We start from the raw sequence: 24,311 nt of genomic DNA on the forward strand, positions 1-24,311 counted from the left end.
ATGAAACTTATTGTGGCAGGAAGCGGCGCAAGGATGGAGAGAGAATTTTCCCCTCGCGGAGCAAGACCTCGTGCAACGTCACGATGATAAATCGAGCGCGAGAACGACGCCGAGGGGTAGGCCACCCTAGCGAGACACAATCTTTTCCTATTAGCCACGCCACGGACCTTAAAAACATTGCCGAAAAAGAGCGGCGGGAAAACGGCCGAAAAAAGCGGCGACGGGGGTGGGAACGCGAGGCCACGTGAATTATTGTGGCGACACTGCCATGTGAATTTAATCGGACATATTGCTGCGAAAAATGTTTCGTGTCCGCGCCGCAGTCGCGAGCTCTCCATTTCCGGGTACAGCTGTACCCGCACATGTTGCGAGAGATGTTATTAATATTAGTGTATTTCAACATGTGGCGGATGGATTTCATTAAGTTTGCAAATCATTCCAAATGAAACTGAACATCATGTTATTTCATTTGCGCATACTTTAAAATCACGTACGCAACGAAATAACTCGCTCGGACAATTATATATGTATATATATATATATATATGTCTTCCATATAGTCATCTAATTTTATTCAATTTATCTTATTCACGTTTATGACTGCGTAAATGAACTCGTTTATATGTGCCATTTACAATTTCGAAAAATAAACAGCGCATTAAATACTCGCAAATATTTACATTACTTTATCCAATAATTCGTAAAACGTTATATATCACTATACACTTTTCATGTTAAAAAAACCTTTCGTTGATTTTAATTTAGAGATAGATTTTATCAGCGTAACATTATATATAGGTCACCTATTTAGATCGCGAGAAATGTCCTACTTCTTTCTGAAAAATTAAGAACACCACCGAAAGAAAATAAACGGACGAAGAAAATAAACGAATCGAGAGAACAGCTCTCTCCCTCTCTCTCTCTCTCTCTCTCTCTCTCTCTCTCTCGTTTATTTAAATCCGAGAATATCACTTCGCAAGATATCAACTTACAGAGGGACTAAAGTAAATTAGATGCGATAATCGACTGTCGAGGGAGCGCTACTATAAGCGCAGCAATAATGACAAGGTATAGGTCTTCCGAGTCGTCGTCCGCCAATTTATTATCGTCGTAATCGTGAACGTGCTGGACACTGTCGCGGCCAACGATAATTTATGACTACTATCGTCATTACCATGACTGCATGAATATACACGTCGCAAGATTGTATTCTCGCGATACCATCGTTTCGTTCATCCCTCGCGATTAAGAAGATTGCAAAATTTTCTAGAGAATCTTTCAAGTATCATTGCGGCGCCGATCTTCATATCGAGCTGCAACATTCAGTCGTCTCATCGTCTCTCACAACGCAAATTTTCGTTCAGTAATAACGATACTTATAGCGAATATATTTAAATGCTGTTAATCGTTAGTGTGAATATTGAATGGGAACCTTCTTGAAAACTTCAAAAACGACATCGCGAGAGCTCAGGGCTTATTATCGCGCGCAAACATTCGAAAAAGTGGATATATTAAGGCGATTAGAAATGAGATATTAGACTGAGTCATCGATTAAGGATTAGATGGGGAGAAAAGTGGATCGGAAATGTTAAAAAAAAGATACGTTGGAAGTTTGAAGCTCAAAGATGTGAGGATTCCGAAAGATTGATAGGACGTCTGAAAGAAGTAGGCTTCGCGCCCTCTTCACCTTTTTACGTTTTATCACGATTTTACGTCAATCAGGAAGGGATTCTAACTCGTAGCCGGCAAGAAAAGTATCAAGGCAAAAACAGATAGGTGACTCGAGTAGACGTTGCGAAAAAGTAGGATAAAGAAAAAGATAGGTGTCATGAGAAACAGATTTACGAATTTTAGTTCTTTGCACGTACATTCTCTAAAAGTCTTCCCGAATTTGTCACCATTTTATCACCATATTATCGCCATATTTTCACCACATTGAATACTTTCCAATTGTAAAATCACTATAGAAACTTTCATGCACACGTAAGTTGCGTTCCAATTACCGTAATCATCGACGCGCTACACATCCACATTCAACCCAAGGATTACTATAATCAGTTATGTAAGCTAGTGTTTTTTTAGTGACAATTATGTGTTATTAATCGCGACAGCTGTAAATGAGGTTGGAGAACGTTGGCCGGCATTTTTGATTTTGATCATTTAATCAAATGGAAAAAGTTTCATTTAATCTAACTTTATCCAAAACCGTGTACAGCGTACACATTCCGGAAACTATCCCAATTGAATCGTGCACAATGCTACTTGTACATTCCTGTCCGTTAAGCAATTGGAAAACATTCCTTTTCTCCTTTAAAAGAAACAAGAGGTATTTTTCGAGAAAACCTAAGAAAACGTCGCCTTTTTTGCAACGTAAAAATCTGGCCATCTCTTTATAAGAGACTCCGATATCGCTCGTAGAAGGAAAAACCTCGAACGGCGTCTCCATCTTCTTGCTACTATGTCTCAACGTCCTACGCATAGCGAAACGGACAAACAAGGGTAAATACGAAAAACGGACAACGCCGCCCGCTTTGGAAGTGGAGGGATAAAAAACTCGACGTAAACACGCGCAAACAACTAGAAGTAAAGACCAGGCAGAGGGAGGGAGAAAAGAGGTGGGAAGAGGAAAGAAACGCGGCCGAGAATGGATGTTACCGATTGTCTGGACTACGTCCGCCGATGTACCAAGCGGCGTCGCGACGCTTCTTCCTCGGTCTCGTTGTTTTAGCGCGAGTTTCCGGAAACTCCGTCGGATTGGTCTTAGTATAAAATGGACGCATTCCAAACGGCCGACGTATTAAGGGTGCTTTCATAATTGGATGAGCTCCTGGGAAAAATGTTGCAAAAGTATTACAGCGTACAAAAATATCATCGATGAAATTAAATTGCACTGAAAAGAAGTTTGCAGTGTTCGTCCGAGGATCTTTGTCCAATATGAGTACTAACTAAAAGAAATCAGGAGACAAGGGAATTGTCTCGGTGCTAAGACAAGCGCAGTGACATCATAGCGCGAGATATCTCATAACTTCTTATCATATATAATAAGTTGATTTGCAACGATGTTCTTTTAAAGTTTTTTTATACGAAACTCTGCGATTTAAGTTTAATATGTGATATTCTCACCCTCTTTTTCTCTCAGACAAATGGTTTCAAAATTAAAATTTTCAAGATTAATTAGTTCTACACTTAGATTAATTAATTAATATCTTTCATTACATTACGACCAAAGAGTTAGAAAAGAAATAGACAATCTCTTGAATATTTTATTTGTAAGATACCGAAATAGAAATCAGGTAAAAATACTGTTATTTCCGTTATTCATAATGGATGAATGAAAACGTATTAGTCAAATATAATTTCATTTCTATCAAGCAAGTTATATACATTGTTTAATTTTCGTTGTTTATCGACAAAAAAGGCATCGTTTATGTTCGAAAATAAACACGTACGAACTGTAACCACAGATATCCTAAAAATACAATCATTAACAAGAGATAATGATTCTTGCGAAAATCGATTTACTCCGCAAGAAGAAATATCATATTTCCCGCTAGCAATTACTAAACGACCCTATACGTAGACTGTGGTTGCCTTTTCGTCTCTCTTTTTCCATACCAGCTCGCAATCGACATATGTGTGCCTATATTTGCACGTCGGAGTCAACGAAAGAAATGAGCGAGCGCAGCCAGGTTTTTCCGCTTAGATTCTCGGCGCTTCATCATCCCTCTGAACTTATTGGAGGAATGCGAAAGGGTGTGCGTGCGTGCGTGCGTGCACGCGATGGAAAAGAAGAGAGACACCTTTTTGAACTTTCACGTCGCGACATAAGTAAGGGCGAAATTGACGTCGACCACTCTCGCGAATCCACCGGCGGCGACGGATCGTTTCCGTTGTCCTCGGCAGTCTGTTTTTTCTAATATCAGGCAATATCCGGGAGTACGCACGTTTTGTACCCTATAGAATCTGTAGATGGGTTTAACCATACAATATTGAATTTTTGAATATTAGATTCTCAAGTGAGACGACGTTTCGAGACAAGTGCGTTTATTATCGAGGACAGAACGTTTAAGTCAAATAATTTATCTTTACGTCAATATTACAGAACAGAAGTTTGCTGTATGAATGCATTTGAGAATCAAGTTCCAATGGGAAATCAGAATATTCCATGATATTCTCAATACAATAAATCGAGAATAGAGTAAAATTTTCGATATACACACATGTTAACCTTTTATACGATAAACCAAATATAAATATCGTATTTGTTTTCGAAACAGCTTGCAGATAGATAAACTATCGGCTAAAGCGATGAAGTCACATAAATCCCGCGAGTTTCCGCGCGACGGATCGATTTTCTATATCGCGACGCGATAGAGTTACTCGATATAGTTGGCGCACTACGACGACGCGAGAAAACGCTTCGTTAGGTGATATCGCCATACGGCGGCGGGACGAATCGGGAAATACGCGGAGAGAGAAGTTACCGCACACAGAATAGGGTGTGCAACCGCGTTTTTCCCAACTCACCATCCTCCAAATCTGTTTTGTGGGATGAGGACGGCGCGTGGATGGACAAAAAAATAAGAAAAATAGAGAGAGAAAGAGAGCGCATTTATTGGTGTCCTAGGACAAGTTCTCTAAGAACGAACTTACAATTGTAAAAGCAAAATTGGGAATCGCAAAAAGAATATGTACAAAAATAAACTAATTATTAAGAGAAAGAAACGCAATTTACAAGAAAAAAATATAAATGTATAAAAGAAGAGAAAAATAAAAATAAATAAAAAATGTGTATACAGGGTGTAACTTAAAAAGCTCCCAAGAACTATATAGCACTATTTTTGACCAAAAATTGAGTCTAAAACTTATGAACCATTTTACAATTTTCGTAATTTTTTTTCAGTTATCCAATGAATAGAATGTCTAAAATTGATGCATAAGACAACTTTAAGAAGTCTTTAAGAGTTCGTCTTTCAGATATTTCTCATAAAGAACACTGAAAAATATCTTAAACTTATACGTCGATTTTACCCGCTTATTCGACAATCTTTAGAAATTAATATCTCGTTAGTCATTGCGAAAATTGCAAAATGTTTCATAAGTTTTAAACCAGTTTTTGATCAGGAATAGCGCTATACGGTTCATGGGCGCTTTTTAAGTTATATCTTGTATATGAAATAAAAATATAAAAAAGAAAAGTGTACTTCATAAATATAAAGAAACAGAGAAACTTGTACGAGTACAAAGCGAGGATAGAAAAAAGTACACACATGCTGAGAGGAAGAGAGAGAGAGGGGGAAGGAGGGACAAAAACGATCTCGAATTTGTCCCCGTCGGTGTAATTCCGGTCACCGGCCAAACTTGAACACGACGAGAGCTTTCTTTTCATTTCGTAACGAGGTTAGGAAGCGATGGAATGAAGAGAAATAATTCTTCCCTCCGGCGTGCGCGGCACGGTGATTCCTCTGTCTACTCTATGTACACTTTGCTTTTCCACCACGGCAGCGATGTTCCACGAAGCGGCGGTTGGAAAAACCTGGAAAAACTGATTGCCCGGGCTTGCGGCAGTAATCGTCGCTACCGCTGCCGCCGCTTGTTATTTATTTCCATTTCGGTCTAACGTACTGTGAAAAACCGGTCTTACGAAGTTACGGCGCGCCGCATAATGTCTCCCTTGACGACCCGCGCCTAAATCAAGCATTCCGGAAAATCCTCTGCCAAGTATTCGCAATTTAATGTTCAGGATCCCGGATCCGAGGCTACTTACCTCGCACTCGGATAAATTGCCTGAAGAAATGTAAACACGTCACGCGCGCGCACCAGGGATATTTATATGTACGTTTATACATGTATAAATCTTGAAAGTGTATTCGACAATCATTTGAAAATATGGCAGTCCGAAGCGGGTGAAAGAAGAACAGCTGAGAACTGCAGAATTGAAGAACAGAAGAAAATTGTAACAACATGAAACTACCTATTTTGCCCAAAGGTATACGCTTTTCTTCTGTAACTCTCGACGAGAGAGTTAATAAACAAACAGGAGACAGACGAGATTGTACCCATGGAACAAAGATTGTATTGTAATATCTCTCGAGCAGGATTGTCTATTGCAGAAACTCTCGAAGAGAGCAGTCGCGCGTATTTTCCGGTTGGATCCACGAGCTTCATGAAGATGCCAGACGTAATGTCTGGCGTAGATTCCGACTTTCCGAGTCAATACGGATGTTTCCGGGACCACTGCAAACGTGATCGGTTGCGACAACGATTGGAAAATAATTGAGCAATTTAGGGTTACGTGACTGGACGTATCACGTCGTCGTCGGAAGAAATAAGGCGCAATGATGAGGGAGAAGGAGAGGGGGGAGGAGGAGAAAGAACAGGAAAGGAGAGAGGAAACTTTGATATAGTCCCATAGCGCCATGGAGAGACCCTTATCCTTCCCCTTCTTTCTGCTCTCTTGGAGTCTCAACGCGGCGATGTGATGGTGTCCCGTCGACAATCTGATTACAGCTTTGTCGTTCCGCAAATGTGATGGATGTTCTACGGCTCGTTCATCTCGAGATAACCAATGTGCGGATTTACTGCTACCAATTACGCGAAACTGGCGGATGAAATTGCAATCGCGATCAATTATCATGCATTGAAGCAAAGTGATATGTGCAGATAATACATCGCATTCGGAGCTAATTAAGCCTGTCTTCATTTAAAAACAAAGAATACGATTGAGTAAAGTATCTATTATTTAATAAGTTCTTGAATTTAGTTCGTCTGTTTTATATTTTGTAAATACAATAGATAGTAATTCCGTGTTAAGACCAAAAGACTTGTGTGTCTGTCAATAATTCAAGTACACTCTTCGAGTCCGTGTTAATACTAAACCAATCTAAATTAATTCGTACGAGATATGAGAGTTAATCCTTCTACCTAGCGTTTTTCCACCGTTTCTTTTAACCGTTTGCGTACTTTATCAATGCATGCTCTTTCTCTCTCTTTTTTTCTTTCTGATTTAATCGGACTGGCATCTCACGCCTGAAACTTGCATGGAACGCGATAAAAAAAGCGTGCGTTCCCTTACGCGTTCCAGATTGCGTCTTTCTCGTAATTACTTTGCACCCACGTACTGCGTACAACGTACAATGTACAGCGTACAATGTACGCGAACTCGTCCTCTTTTTATACAAAGGGATTATTTCCTGCCACTATCGCGCCGCTCTTTAATCACCGCGCGCGTCCTCCGCAAATAAAAACGGTGCGTCGCGATTTGTTGTGCGGACCGAGACAAAACGGTCGCGGCGTCGTGCGAGTTTGCGAACGACGGCGCAAAAACGGGAAGCTTTACGAGGCATCCCGAAAAGGGCATTCATAAAGATGCGCGCAAGAACAGCGCATTAAATTGCAACGATCACTATAATATAGCCTTTCGTACAAGGATAACTAATATTAAGTATGATTCCGTGTAATTTCGCTATTAAACGCCCTATTAAAGCTTTAAGATTATGTTTTCCTTTTAAACATAATGAACATATACATATTTTAATTATGAAACATTAGAAAACAATTTTCGAATGAGAAAATTGTTTTATCTTTTTAACGCTGAATATACGAAGAAAGTTACGCGTACTGAACGTTAAACGTTTTAATAATAACATAACAAAGTGAATTGGAGAAATTCAATGATACTAAAAAATCTATAATTTTACAAACAGAATATTACGGTATGAAATAAAATGTTTATTTTCAATTTCAAGAATTGAGATATATTTTGTTTTAATTCAAATTATATTTCTTGGCATTTTATCAAAAGAAACTTCTTAAGGAAACTTCTTCGAAGGAAAAAAATATGTACTCTCCGGTAAAATAAATAATCTATCTCGAAAAGCTTTTTACGAAATTCAAACTCCGGAAATGAGACATTCCATATGCAACGGGCAAATACTGCGTCCCAAACCGTCTCGTATTTCGCGAGATACGTAAGGGCGGTTAATGAAAAAAATCCCTGCTAAAACACATCTCGCGTAAAGAGGCGAATGCACTACGCTATCGATACAGACTACCGTGCAAAAAGAGATTCTGCCGTTGCCATTAGCCGCATATGGATATCGGGGAACCAAAGCGCGCACGGTTTGCCACATTCGAGCGACGTGTGAGGGCACAGTGTGCGTACGCGTAAACACGCATGAGGCAAAGAGAAAGGAGAAAAAGAAAGAGAGAAAGTACATTCGCATAGAGAGAATGAAAGAGAATAATGCGAGACTCATTGACTTTTTACAAGTGATTCTCCCTACCTATTTATAACCGAGTATACTCGACAAGAATGTACGCGACGATTCCTTATGTCATTCATCATTAACGAAACTCCTTCAATATAATAACGTTTATATAGCAAATAAAATACGAAATATCTAATTACGGATTTATTTGGTGTTAACCAAAATGACTAAAGCGGTATAAAAAAATTAATTACTTTTTTTATATCGTACACTCGTTGATATGACGAGTGATCTAAAGATAAAATTGTCATAAATACTATTAAAAGACCTTAACAACTGATATTGAACTCAGTATGCGTTCAGTGCGCATTCTGGAATTAGGCAAAAGATCTTGTCTTATAGATAAAAGCAAAGTAAAGATTACCGAGCTTGCACGATGCTTCTCTCCTCCTCCCCTCTCTCTCGTCTCATTTATTTCTTCTTTTTTATTTATTTATACTTTTTTCTTTTATTTTTATTCTTACTATTTTATTTTTTATTTTTTTATTTTTATTTTTTATTCTTATTATTTTATATTTAAATTTTGATTTTATTTTTATATTCTGTCCATATTATTTCTCTATATTATTTTTATTATACTTCTGATTTCTCTGGCTGTGCTATGCAATCACATTACAACGATTTGCTTACAATTCTTATTACACTATGTGACAAATATGTTTTTAGCGCTTCAGGGAAGAGTATCCTAGGGCGCTTAATAAATAATGCTTCTCTCTCTCTCTCTCTCTCTCTCTCTCTCTCTCTTCTTCTTCTTCTTCTTCTTCTTCTTCTTCTTCTTCTTCTTCTTGAACAAAGTTTTCGAAGAAAGCAGAAGATTCAATTCCAAGAAGTATTCATGAATAAATATTAGTCTTACTGATTGTAAAAGTAATCCTTCCAAATCTATCATTGGATTAGGAAGAAATCTTGTGCTTTCCAACTATGACATCACTATTAGTCATAAAACCAGCTTTCCACACTTTTAAGTCGCAAGTACACTTGCATCATCGGTCACGCTTGAGAAAAGACGAAACAGTGATTCGCTTATTTACGTAGTGTACTGCGCGTTTGTTCTGTGTCTCTATATTTTTCGTAAAGCGTAACAGTCAATAGTTATAAAGGATTCATTGTTAATAGGTGGCATATGTGTGGTGCAAAACGTTACATTATAATCCACAGAACCTGCTTTAAGAGCTTATCAGAAACTGCAACTATCGTCCGAACTTAATTGTTTTTATATTTAAAGAATAGAACATGAATAGATTTATAATTCGCACAATTTAAGCTTAATCTCAAATTGATAGAACAATGTTAATATAATAAATTATAAAAAAAAGTCTAAAAATTTATTAATTTTAAAAGATACTTATTAGCATCAATATTATTAAATTGTGCTTGTCAATTTAATTTGTGATATTACTATCAATTTGGTTTATGATTGTATTTCAAGAGTGAAAATGATTTCGGAACGCAATTTGCAGACTGGGATATGTATTATATATAAATTCACATCGAAAACATTATTTAAACATTAAAGCTCTATAGCTTAGATCGTTAAAGCTTTATTCAGTTACGTATTCACATTGCGTAAAATACTTCGTTTAAAATTTATATTTAATAAATTAAAAAAAATATATTCCGAGAGAGAGAGAGAGAGAGAGAAAGAGAGAGAGAGAATCAAAGTATAAACAGTATATATCGAAAAAGCTATTTGAAAACTTTTATTTTTTAAGCTGCGTTTTCGTCTATTTTTCTATTAATTTGTTCATTTTCTTTACAAATAAAATTTTCTATAATTCGTTTATCGAATTAAATAAACATCACTTTTTTTAAATCAAAGCTAAAATTTTATTGTGCGCCATAAATTTTGAAATCTTAAAAATTAAATCCTCGTAAGTGCGTGTACCTTGCGATTCCTACTAGGATTTTTAAAGAAAGTCCTCGTATCCATTTAACAGACGTCTGGTAGATATAAATATCTCTTCAATGAAAGAAAGATTCTATAAACGAGGGAACACCCGATCTCCCTCCCGTGATATGCTCCACTGTTTCGGGAACAAAAGTTAGTGACTCTTCGTGATGCAGAAGGGCGCGTTGGTTTTTACCATCATTAATCCCGAAGATATCATGGCGACGGTTTCTTTCAGCAGTGTCGCTGATAGTTCGGAGATTATGGATATAGCTTCATCGTACGATGGACAAAAAAACGCGACGAGTGAATTCCTCGAGTCACTCGATGAACGAAGAAATGTGACAATGTTAAGAGATTGAAAGATATAAACGTGAACAAAAAAAAAGATGCGACTGATCGGTACGCATTACGCAAGTGCAGCTCCCGAATCAAAAAGATGTTTAAAAAATATATATATGTACATACATATATAAATTATCAATTTTTAAATTTTCATTAACATATGACAATTAATATTCTCTATAAAAGATACTTATTATAGCATCAAAAATTATTAAATTACTTGCACAATATAATAAGCAATATTACAATGTTACCATTTTGATTCTTTTCATGAATGCGTTTTAAAACTGAAAAAGGTTTTGGCGCGTGGTACGCAGAATCAGAATGTATATAAATTTACACAAGAAATATGTATTTAAGCACTAAAATCCGTTTTGACCGAATATAGGACTTCTCTCATTTAATTATAAATTTATTCTCGTCGGTTTACAATTCGTACCGTATGGTATATATGTATACATATATATATAATTTATATATATTACTAATAATATATAAATTAATTGTATATCTATGTTGATAATAATAGATTATTATTATGCTCTTTTTTTGTGAAATTTGATAAAATACGAAACAGGATTTGCTGTAATGCCGTTATGCGGTAATATCGCTTCATCTAAATGATCTTGCGTGAATAGCAGATTTCCCAAAAGCGGGAATTTCCTGCCAATCAAGTAAAATCCTCTTTCACGTCCCGTCTCTCGGATCGGCGTATAACATGCAGGCATACAGCGTCTCGAAAAGGCAACCAGGCTTTGATTTACTCTCTCGTCCTCCATTCAAGACGTTCCGGCGGCGCGTTTTCTCCTTAAATGGACGCCCAACGTCTGAGAGACATTAGAGTTCTCGGTCAAAGCCAAAGTCACAGCGAGGGTTTCCATCCTTGATGTTTTCCGAAGAGACACTGCACATCACGAAAGGTCGGAAGAAAAAGGACGTTCGAGATAAATACACCAAGATTCTCTCTTATGTCGTGTCTTTCGCTTTGTGGATCGTCGAAATAACGAGAACAAAATCAATGATGCGCGTAATACATGATATCGTTGAACCACCCGAGTGACATGATCGTAGACGGATTAGAAAGGAGTTGCGACAACACGCTCGCATATAGTTATGCTTATTATTTGAAGGTCGCGTTACATCGCGTTCACGATGCAATTCCATCTAAATATGTTTTGTAAGATTATAACGTTCAACTTAACGAGAAACACGCTTTGCAAAATATTCAGTATAATATGTGAATTATTACATTATATTAAAATGTTATTTAGTATCGTGAAATTTGATCGCATGGATTTGTGCGTTAAATATCCATGATATCAGTGAAAAATGTTACAACAACAGAATTGTGAATATTACGCGAGAAATTTTAATATAAATGTTAAATTCAAGATGCGAGAGAGAGAGAGAGAAGAAGAAGAGACGAATTCTATAATATCAAATATGGTTTAAAGATGCACATTGCAGTAATTAAAGTTAATAACTATATTTAAATTATATTAATACTAATATATAAAGGAAATTATAAACGCCGCACTGTAGCAAACAAAATATAGAATATTTATTTACGTGACAGCGTTAAAATCAATCCATACGTTCACACCATTTTATATCACATTTTATATCATAAAATTTTCCACTGTTCTCTTATAATTCATACGTGCTAGCTGCTACAATTTTATTCTTATATTATATTTAATGTACCGGGGCCTCTGAATAATATTCGATTACTCGTACTATCAAGCATAATTTATATGAGAATATAACACGAAATTTCAGAGCAAACTTCATACACGAAAATTCGATATTTTGAATTATTGAAATAGTATATTGAAATAGTATCAGATTATTTCGATACTACACGAATAAAAAACACGAAGAGAAAGAACGAAAAAAAAGTATGTGCAACTGGACGCGCGAAACATTTTGCATTTATCGCATATTTGCATCGCAGCGAACGTTACTAGCGTGAACGCCCCCTCTGTTCACCGTAAATTCGCCGCGGAATTCGGTATGCTTCAAAATTGCATCGTGGCGCATTCCACGTTTCGACGATTTCCGGTCGATGCCGGTCGAAGGCCGTCACGTCGGAGCGATGCACGCGTCGCGAACGCATCAGCGAGCGGTTTCTCGCGCGCTTTCCGCGAGACAATAAGCGCAGGGAAGGGGGAAGGACGGTGTGTTTCACAATAAAAAGAATCCAGTTTACCGTTATCGTCGTTGCTGGAATTCCTACCTTTATACGCGAGATGATTTCGCGTATCGTGATACATCCGCTATATTCGCGTTGCCGTAATGGGATATGCAATGCGTGCGCGCGTCTGCGAATTAGAAATGCCTAAGAATGCAAGGAATAAAGAGGAGGATACCGATTCCTCATTAGATCTCGCAACATAACGTCAAAAACAACTTGTTGATTTAATCTTGTTGATTTAATCAATTCCAATGTTGAAATACTCGCTTCATTCCAGCGAGTAATTCAATTGATGAATCATCGATCGAGAGAATGTTGACGATAACTCGATAATTCTAACTCTACTGTTGTATCGAGTAATTATTATTAATAGTTAATATTTGTTTTAATTCTTTGTTCTTCTTGAATAATCTATGTACGAGTTTTTACGTTAAATTACTTAAATTATACTAGTTTATAAATTTGGAATAATTTTTAGTGAAAAAAAGGGAAATAACTTTTTTAACATATTTTGGGACATTGAATTCGCGAATCAGAAAAACCCCGTCAAGTCGAATGTTAAAGATATAACATATCAATTTCAAAATATATCATATCAATTTTAAAATGTAGCATATCATTTTTTAAGATTAGTTTTCCTTTCCTAATAATTTGAGTGCGATAAACGATGAGTAATACAAACGTTTCCACTAAAATTTGATGATTGATAAACGTTCAGGAATATCGAAACATTCTAGGCGACTACTACTCTAATACGTGAAATCGATCTAAAATCATGTAAAGAACAAAAATAAAACACTCAACATTTCTAATTTGTTTTCCAGTTTCAATAAAATTAAATCGTGTGTGTGTGTGTGTGTGTGTGTGTGTGTGTGTGTGCATTGAAAAAAATGTTTTTTCTTATATCTCAAAAAACCGGATCTACTAGAAATATTTCGATGGCAGATCTGGGCTTAGCGTCGAAATTATTCTGGAAACAGTCTTTACGTGCTCTTGTATAAAATTTTGTAATTAATGTTATTAGATCGTTGCATATGACGTGTCGGATTCTAAAAGAGGATTCATAAGAGAAAGTTGGAAATCGTAGTTGATACGATTAAATACGTCAGCGAATAATCTCTCGTCAGAAGAGCACTCAAGGTACGCTACGCGAAGTAACACTCTCTTTGAGTTGAGAAAAAGAGAAAAACCGAGAATATCGACGAAAGAGATTGTGGGTCAAGCACTCGCCGCTACGCGTTCCACTTTCTCCTTTCTTCAGTTTTCGTAGACGGAAGGTCCACGACCTTACAATCGGTTTCAGTTACAACTATTATTTCAACACAATTTGTAAAAGTTTTCGTTTTTGTTTGATGCGATCGTAATATAGCACTTATTAAAAAATAATATTACAAAAATCCACGCAACTGTAGAGTAATTCCTTATTTTTAAAAATTCATGTGAAAAAAAGTTGATACTTTTTTCTGTAGATATTAAATAATATCTATTTTCGATATTAAATTTTACTTTATTTAACATTTAAATAACTTTTTTTTCTAAAAGCATCTAGAGTTTTTATTTTTTTATTCTTATAAATTAAATGAATGCTTTCCAAATTCCTAAAAGCTGACAATTTTTATTTTTCAAATGTATTTTTGAAAAGACACGGTTGGAACACGAGCGATAATGATCTCCGGCCTACAGCTACACGATCAGCTGTGCCAATTTGTAAGAACGAATGGTTAAACGCAGATCACGATAGGAAAAACATCCCCGTGCTCCGGTGGAATCTGCGTAATCGATTCTTCATGCAAATGAGAGCCGCTGTGCGCTATTACAACGTGGAGAAGCTGGACTCGCACGGGTGTACGCACTAATCGATTCTCGCGATCGGAACGAGACGAGAGAAGCGGAGCTTTGCGAGGGATTACTACGATTATCCGAATAATTACCCTCTGAGCTTCGGGGACGGGGTGGCAAATAAAGCCAGCCCCGATCGTCGGCTAAATTCGTATTCCATCTGCGCATTCGGTCATATCGGCTGACATTTGTGTGGATAATCAACGTCGCATTCCCTCGTAAGTCGAAAGCCCTACCGATGATAAGTAAATAAATAAATAAAATTCGAAAAAATAAATAACAGAGCATGAAATTACCAGAAAAAGTAGATTACTCTTTATACTCAGATTTTCAATTTCGCAAAATCATTAACCTTCTTGTTACTCTTTGATATGTCAATGCTCATTCATTTGAAGATCCGATTAGTTTTCAATTTCGTTTAATCCGAGTCGCGTCGCTTCCGATTCATATCTGTTGAAATATTCTTAAGTAAAATAAATACACGATTCTCATTTAAGTCCAGTTACATTTAATTATAACAGAACTTATTAACAGTTTTACCAGATTAGTTAAATGATAAACAAGAAAGCAAGAGAGGAACAAAAGTTTCACAGTGTAATAATAATCTTAATATTGAGTCAATTAAAACAGAATTTTAGCACTTCGTACAAAGACAGATTGCTTATTCTAGACTTATCTGTAACGAGAAAATTAACAAATATCGCCGCTGCAAGGCCTCGCAATCAACACGACCGCTTGATACCAAGGTCCGCAGGGAAAAGGGGCTGAAAGGGGCGAGCAACAGCGATGTTCTCAATTTTTTGACAAATGAGCAACTTCCGAAATAGTGCCATCTCTCGCGATTAGTTTAATGTAATTACTAATTAATCGATAATATAATTCATATTCTCAACAATACCGATGAACGTTAATAAAAGAAGCGAATTGGCAGATCGCCACGCTTCGATAAATAGCGAATTGTTCGTTTTTTCCGTTTACGCGGTTATTAAGATATAGTTTATTGTAGAGAATTCCAGCAATGTTCCGGACGCGCGCGTTATCTTCTAGAAGATCGCAAAAAGTAACCGGATGGCATTCAAATGCAGCACATAAAGGCAGAACTTGTATGTGAATGTATGAGAAAATAATATTTTAATAATGTTTCCATGTTAAAGACACTTCTATATTATATATAGAACCGATCTATAATACACCTGTTTATTATAACACAAGACACTTCGATAACTCAACAGATGGCGATATATAAAGTACATTTAAACAAGTAAAACTCGTCAAATTGTATTAAAGATCCTAAATAATAGTTTTGCATATTCATTTATCCGAAAATAATACACATAAAGCTACGGAATAAATTTGCAACTTTAACATACTTGAATATCGTAGGGAAACACCTCTGTATTCATCATTTTGCTGTACTTGCAGTATCGAGATATACCGTAAAATTACCGTAAATAAATCACTTTCTGCTAGAGCCTACTCGAGAGGCAAGAAGCGGCAGTGAAAAAATTAACAAGGCAATAATGAATACTCACCGAACGCTTTGCAGCTTGCACCATGAAGGGAATCCCCAGCGAGTTGAATGATGGCCATGAGAATATCGCCCATCATCAGACAGGCGACATGATGAGTCTGGCAACGCCAATGCAAAACGTGATGAGAGGCCGGCAGTAAACAACCGGCCGCTAGAGTAGCAGCCAGGAAGAGAGCGCTAATGATGAAACCCACGGGATACAGGGTGAATCTGATGTCCGTTGCTTTTACCGCAGGTCTGAAAAATTCGAGCAGATTTTAGGACGCTACTTTAGACGCTAGTCTTCATTTAAACTTGTTCAACGTAAAAAGCACAAAGATCTAAAAGTTCCATCTGAAAGTCATGAAATTTCATGAGCCAATCGTGTAATCGGCGAAAGGAAATTGTTCTGCTTTGCAATAATTCTTCCTTTTTTCCATTTTAAATCTTTATTCGTAGAATCAATTTCTGTCATGCTTAATGATTATACATCAGACAATGAATAACATATATGTATGTATGTATATATATACATATATGTACCTATATAATAACAAAATCATTTAATCTGAGTTACTATGATTTTATGCTTCATATATCTATTCACACATTAATGAAAGATCTAAATAAACATGTAATTTATGTCTGCGACAATTTTAACGACAATATTCGAATCTAATGTATAACTTATAAATATACCACAATATATGTACAACTTATTCGATAACGTGCAATAACAATAACAAGTAACGCAAAAAGAAATGATAATAATTTATCGTTGTGTACATATTTTTACCATAAATTTCTGTTTTCTCTATTTTTACTTTTCTCTACTTCAAATCTTTTTTTTACAGAGTAGTAGCAGCAGAAAGGAAGGTTAGCATATATTTAACATGCAAATTCCGGTGTCGGTCCTGTCGATATTTTCCACTACCTACAGACAAAAAGTCGCGAAAGAAAAAGACAAATTATGGCGCTATTTCTCGTTATTTCTCGCGCTGGCGGATTAATTAAATTCGGGCAATTTTATCGGCGTCACATCGGCAATTGACCGATTGGCTTACTGCCAGCCGTGGGCAGTGAGTCAGATATTCGATCGATTATAACGGAAATAATACCGCGTTATCGGCAATCGTTACGTCCGTTTTTAATTAAGATTCCTGAAAGATTCGGATAGAACAATTTTTCATCGTACTTAATGACATCACGATGTGACCGCATTTAGGACAATCAGGATAGCGGTATCCGTTTTCGAATCACTCATAGTGATTTTAACTCGCATCTATCACTCGTACATATGTAATACGAGTGAAAGTTGAGAGGAAAGCTCTTTCAAGATTTCTAGAGATTTGACTTGGTGTTTACTGGAAAAACTTTCGTGTAATAAAAAATCTACGTGCGTCACAAACATTATTTAAATATATTCTATAATATATCTATTGCAAAAAAATATATTTTACATTAAAGTTACATAAAAAAACATAGTTTATGATAATAGAATATAAAACCACGTACAGAGATAAAGCTCTTTTTCCAACACTGAAAAAACATAAATCTTACTAAAAATTTATTTGAATAGTTCTAAGTAAATATTTATTTAGTAAATAAACATTTATACTTAGTACTATTCAAAGAAATATGTAATAAAATTTAGTAAATATTTTTCAGTGAAGAAATTGCAAAAATTGAGTTTTATTTCTGTACTTGTTGTAAAATAAAAGATAACAACTGCTTTGAAATCTGCTCGATTATATCGCACTGCAACACTTGCATTTAATACACGTATCGTCAAAGATTGATTTTATCCAATTGTGAGAAAAGTCACCGATTCTATTTGGAAAGCATTCGCGACGAAAAAAAAAATCTATCGCATATCCGACCACGTTTTGTTCCACTGATTGCCATTCGCTGAAGTAGTTGGCGAGCAAATTTTTCACGGGAAACACAATGCTGTGTGTCAGCCGACCCGTATGTACATACACGTATGCAGAAGCGCAAATAGAATACGAACGGAATAACTTTCAGCAAAATCGATCCTACATTGGGTGCAAATGCGCGGCGCTAATCGCATTTTCGACGTTACTTTATGCACCTAACAGCGATTAAACTTTTGCCATAAATTCTCCCAGTAATTTTCGTTAAACACCGCGTCGGCGACACTTCGAATCCGGGAGATAAACACAGTTCATTGGTATACTATCCCCGGTAGCGCGACACATTCTAGCCGAGAATTCGGTCGTTGTACATGTACCATGCGACACTACATGACACTACGTCTGTACGTCTGTACCGAACGGAAACCTCGGATCTTATTATCAACGATGTCCTGCATGTCTGCCCTGCCCGTCAATCCATCACGGTTCGTCCTTCGTCTTAGCGGGACATACCTGTCTAGACAAATGAGATCTTCTAACCCTATCTTAGGTACGTTACATGACGTACAGACCGTAAATCACCTGACATTTAGCATATTGAATTGTTACGTAAAGCGAAACTATCGTATTTTGTCACATATAACGATGCTCGTATAAAGACTTATGACAATTTCGCATTTCTTTCTAAGTAGAAAAACTTTGGACACTTCTCAATCCTCTATCGAGAAATAATATAACTTTGAAATAATGTCGCTTTTCACATAATAAAAATGTAATATCAGCACTTCTTTATATCTTCAAATTAGATTCAATTCTATGGGATTATTTTTTAAAACATTCAGAATTCTAGACAGGAAAGATCAGAACTTCAATTATGTTGAAATTCTAAGAAAGAACGGGATGAGAAAAAACCTCGCAATGTCATTTTCCTTACGCAACACCCGCGAGTTGAAGCGTTTATATCGCTCATCGCTCCGATGCGCGGAAACGAGGTATTGAGTTGTGAGTGTTGTGAGAACGTTTTAATGGAATCTCAGATGACGTGAGATCTCGGACACACGCGACCTAGAAAATACCTGTCGAGGAGCAATGAAAGTGAGGCGGCCCGAGATATTTCCTCTACGTTTCCCGAGAACGACGTAGAAACGGGAAACCGCGTTTATCCCTCGTTTCAGCTACCTAACGTCGAACGCGCAATTAAGTCGTACGATAAATTCAGATCGGAGCAGGCGATACTTAACGGGGCAAAAAGTCGGATCGTGCTTGGAGTGTCTTAAAGTGGGTCGGACGACTTGACCGCCGGAACTTGCCACGAGTCGACTTCATTCTTCATTACGCGGTACGAATGAACGATGATCGAGAGAATAAGAAGAATAGAGGATTAGTTTTGCATAATTGAGAGATCGATATTTAACTTCCTGCGATTTACGCGTACGCTTGATATGGAGTTATCGATCGGAACAGCGTACGCGTGGAATATATTAAATTAATAGCGCAACGTATTACGGAAAACAAATAAATATTTATTACAGATTTCAAAGAACGTTAAAGAAGAATCTAATTGAGTAATTTTCTTAATTTACGATTATACGAATTTATTCTTATACCCTTCCGTCAACTTGGAGGTACAGTCAATGTATTTCGATTATCATTTTTAAGAGAATAAATAGATAGCGAGATTCAATATCTCCTAAAGTAAGTTACAATTAGTAACATTAAGATTGTGTGATGTATGTACAAAAACGATTAAGGCCCAGTTCCACAACTCACAGTTAATTCTTAACCGAGGTTCAATTTGTTTCTCATCTCTTTTCAATTCTAAAATTAGAAAGAGACAATGAATAAGTTAAACCTCGGTTAAGAGTTAACCATGAGTTGTGGAACTGGGCCTAAAAGATGTTTATGCTTTCAACACAAATTGCAGACCGTAACATAGTGTTGTAAACTGGAAATAATATAATTTTATAATTAGATTCAATTATCTTAACATCCTAACAAAGAAGATACAAGACACCTTTGATAAGCTATATAAAAATTTTTGCGCACAGGATGCGTCAACACTAGGGAATGATGCGTGAGCCACATTTTGACCAATCAGTGTTTAACTTTTCCGTAAAAACCTGAACGTTGATTGGCCAACGCATGACCATGTTATTCCCTAGCATTGACACATTTTGTGACAAAAGCCATACGACATATATATCTAGACCAAACGTTCGACCGCTGAGTATCAAAATCATGTAATTTTTTTTCTAGAGCTGAAACGTGAAAAATGAAATTTTTCGTGTATGTACGTATAAATACATCTATTGACTACACACACACGCACGTACGCACGCACGCGCACGCACGCACGCACGCGCACGCACACACACACAAATGTCATTTTTCACGTTTCCGTTCTAGGGAAAAAAGTTGCATGACTGTCTAGCTTGAAACTCTTTCACTAATACACGGAGCATGGAACATTTTAACTTTTACTTAGTCATCTTCAACCACTGAATACCAAACTATAGAGAACTCAAATCAGTCTATCTTTTTTTCCCTAGAAAACATGGTCAACTGGTTAGCTTCAAAGGTCGAATGCTTTCCAACATAGGAAAAGATTCATTAGGTTTTCCCTAAAAAGCGTGAAGTTACCATATTGACAGAGTATGCGACAAGAGCCAACTTTATGTATTCTTTTTCCTGTCCCAGTACCAGCATTGAAAAAAGAAGATCTATACGTATATTTCTCTCTTCAATTAACGTTGATTTTGGAGGAAAAGAAAAAATGCATAAAGATGCTTCCTTGTACACGTTCGGATTCCCATCTGAGTGCTCCCCGGATGTCATGTCATCCTTGTTTACCATTAAACAAAGATAACATGATACCCGAGGAGCACCCAGATGGGAATCAGAACACACCTCTTATCGCTCTAGGTTTGTTCGCGTCGCAAGTTCCAACATGCTCCAACATGCTCCTACCATAGCTCCTACTCTATCAAGCGCGTTGGAGGGAGTAAAAGCTATGGTAAAAGCATGTTGGAACGTGTTGAAGCATGCGACGCGAATAAACCTACTGTTTCTTCGTCAAATGATTAGCTTCACATTAGAAGTCGAATGCTTGGTCTAGGTGTTTTATAGTTAATTTCACGCTTTTTAGAAACGAATGGAAACGAATGACTGCGTTCGGTTTAGGTGCTCATGCGCTGCAAACTTCATTCTGTCTTCCTTCTATAAGTAATGAGTAATAAAGACAGAATGAAGCTTACAACGCGTAAGCGCCGAATTGACCGCAGCCAGTATGGATATGTCTAGGTATATGTGTCGTTGCTAACTTAATAGTTTGTATTATTTTATTATGACTATTATGAGATGGATATCATGACTATATTTTGATATATTCGATCAAGTTATTGTTAATTCTGTCATATTATTTAATTTGAGGACAGCTATAATTCTACTTTAAATCGTCGAAATTTTGTAAAGAATTCGGTACTAGGTTTGATTTGATAAAGTCTCCTCTCAGATATCGACTACAAAATCAACTTCTACGGAAATATATTAAATACAAGATCCATGAAATACTCAAAATTGAAAAGAAAAGACTTCATAAATAAATACAATTTGAGAAATTATAAGAAAACCACGTATTGCTGTAACTTGTGTGGTAAGCCAAAGTACGAAGAGCAACCGAAATATTGTAAGAGTTGTGTCATATAATATTTTAATTTTTTTCTATCTTTATATTCATTTTGATAAAAATAAACAAAATTTTTAATGTAAAAATAATATTATTTTTTTTTTCTGAAAAAAGATCGTATAGTGACTATAGCTTCAGAAAGTTGAATTATTTGAATATGCAAGAAGATTTTTATTTAAAAAATCGAATAAAACTCGATTTTTTAATAAAAATCTTCTTGCATATTCAAATATACGATTTTTTTTTCAGAAGAACATACCCTTCAGTCTAAAAGAATTTTTTTATTTACTCATATAAAATTACAAATTTTTTTATCCGTTTTTTCAATTTTGTTATTAAAATTTAAATTTGTAAAAATTAAGCAAAATACAATACGATTTTTATTACGGTAAAAACTTATTTTTGTTAATGATTTTATAAGTGTACAAAATTTTTTCCAGGTTTTTATTTGGTTCAGAACAATAAAAAAATCTGCTGTGGACTTCAAAACCCCATATTGTTGACGAAGGTGCAAAATTCCATAAGGCCGATGGAGGATTAAAATCTGTTAGAAAATAATATTATAAAAAAAAAAATTATAACAAAATAATATACTTCCATTAGGATAATTAGGTTCAGACAAGATCGATATATTTTATTACTTTAACAATACTTAAACGATAATGTTGCAATGTAGTAAAAAAATAATTAAATTATGTATTAAAATCAAATACAGTATTTTCCAAATCCGAGTAAAAATAATGAAAAATAAAGATCCCTTACTTATCCAATACTTTTACCTATCTTTGAACGTTCTTATATCCTTAGGTTTCAGATAACATGATAATTATGTGCAATATCGTGATGTTATCTTAACGTGGAGACAAATTTTTTATTATTATTTGTTGACATTCCGTAACACTGCATAAAAATTCATCTCAATCTCGCACTGACCTTTGTGGTGCATGTTCCGGACAGGCGAACACCTTGGAGATCTGGTTGAGTTCCTTAATTCTTTCAACGCAGAACTGGCCGTTAGGTAAAACGACCCCATTTATCTCCAAGCTGCCATCGGGTTGCATCTCAGCTTCCATTGCATTTCCGACGATCGTGAAATTGTCGGATTTTGGGCAGTTAGGAAATCCGGTCACGATTTCGATGGCGGACGATGCGTTCGGAAGTAAAGGTGGTGCATCCGCAGTCTCTTTCATGATTACGCAGGTATTTCTGTTGAATAAAAAAGATATATTTGTCATAGAGCCATTCGTTACAATGAGAAACAGTAGAGGCATCCGAGCGTAAATTCTTTTGTTGTCTCTTCTGTACAAATGTTTCTTTAACAGTCTGCAGACCGAAATGTTTAATAATTAAATAAAAGTTTCCAAGAAATTTAGTGTAAGAAAAAATTTAAAAATAAGAATGAATTCTCTAACAGTAAAGAAAATTATTGCTGTTGAGTTTCATTTTTTTGTTGCCGACTATTTTCGAAATAACTAATATAATATGATATACAGATATATGTATAAAGAATTGAATATCTTACTTCTGTATCAGTATTAGTAGTCACGTGTCAGTCTCTCTCGATTTAGTTTTTATTATAAAACTAGTGTGATATTACTTATAGTTCATTTATTTTGATACACTAGAATTCGCCGAGAAACTGGTCTATGCACGCAACGTCAACATTCTCGAATACAAACCGGACGAATGTAACCGTCAAGGTCGCTCTAACGTACTTAACGTATTTCACTCAAACGTTACTTGATAAATAAATAAATAGCTATACCCGATGATTGAATTTTAGACTTACGAAATCCGTTTCATCAGAGAGATAAATCATACAACGAAATATTTATTTCGTAACATTATTTAGATAAGAAACGAAAAAGTTACTGATACCATAGATAAGAAATTATTTCATTGTGTTTTATTAATAATACATAATACTTATATTTAGATTTGTTGGAATATTGTTAATCGAATTATTTAACTTATCAGTTTTTTGTTCAATATTAAAGTCATTTATCCGGAATTGGATTCGTGTATACAGTAAGTTCCTAAATAAATATCAAATTTTATAAATTTTGTACCATAAATCAGTTTTATATATATTATTTTTCAATTAGGAAATTTCGTGTCGACTTTTATTGTTATACAACTTATAATTACATCTTTTTTGGTTTTTGAGTTTTAGGACATTCAGATCAATTTCTTATAACTTCTGGAAATAAAAAAAAAAGATTTAGATCGAAAATTAATGCTTGCTTTATTTGACATGTAATGTTGTTTTTAATTTGTCAACAACTCTTTTACGGTATCTATTTTAAAAAATCTAATTATATAAATTGATCTAAAAGATTCATGTAACATTTATGACATGTACCGCGTGTTGCATCAACATATTGGTCAGTATGTCGGCTATTTTATAAATGTAATACCTACTACAGGACGCATTACATTTATAAAACATAATCAATCGATCAATTGTAAAGATGTAATCAATCGATTAATTTTATAAATGTAATACCTGTTAGGAAGGGTATCACATTTATAAAATAACCGACATACTGACCAATATGTTGATGCAACACACAGTACATTCTCCTAATTTTTCAATAGAAGATTAATAAATACCAATAAAAATCTTACTTTTTCATTAACAATATTTGTAATGTTAAATGATTGTTGTACTACATCCTGGCAAAACATAAAGTCTGTTCTTTTTAG

At 35.6% G+C, this 24,311-nt stretch overlaps 1 protein-coding gene across 1 annotated transcript in view; it reads right to left on the reverse strand.

The window, feature by feature from the left end:
- mthl1 (adhesion G-protein coupled receptor methuselah-like 1) overlaps positions 1-24,311 on the reverse strand; it is a 161,661-nt gene that overhangs the window by 136,225 nt on the left and 1,125 nt on the right. Inside the window, exons 2-3 of the mRNA XM_018462373.1 lie at positions 22,539-22,811; positions 16,069-16,304 (exon numbers count right to left, since the gene is read on the reverse strand). Coding sequence (XP_018317875.1) covers positions 16,069-16,304; positions 22,539-22,811 — 509 coding nt within the window. The remainder of the gene's footprint in view (positions 1-16,068; positions 16,305-22,538; positions 22,812-24,311) is intronic.

Source organism: Mycetomoellerius zeteki, unplaced genomic scaffold (genome assembly GCF_001594055.1).
Source record: "Mycetomoellerius zeteki isolate Tzet28-1 unplaced genomic scaffold, Tzet1.0 scaffold140, whole genome shotgun sequence".
Lineage (NCBI taxonomy): Eukaryota > Metazoa > Arthropoda > Insecta > Hymenoptera > Formicidae > Mycetomoellerius > Mycetomoellerius zeteki.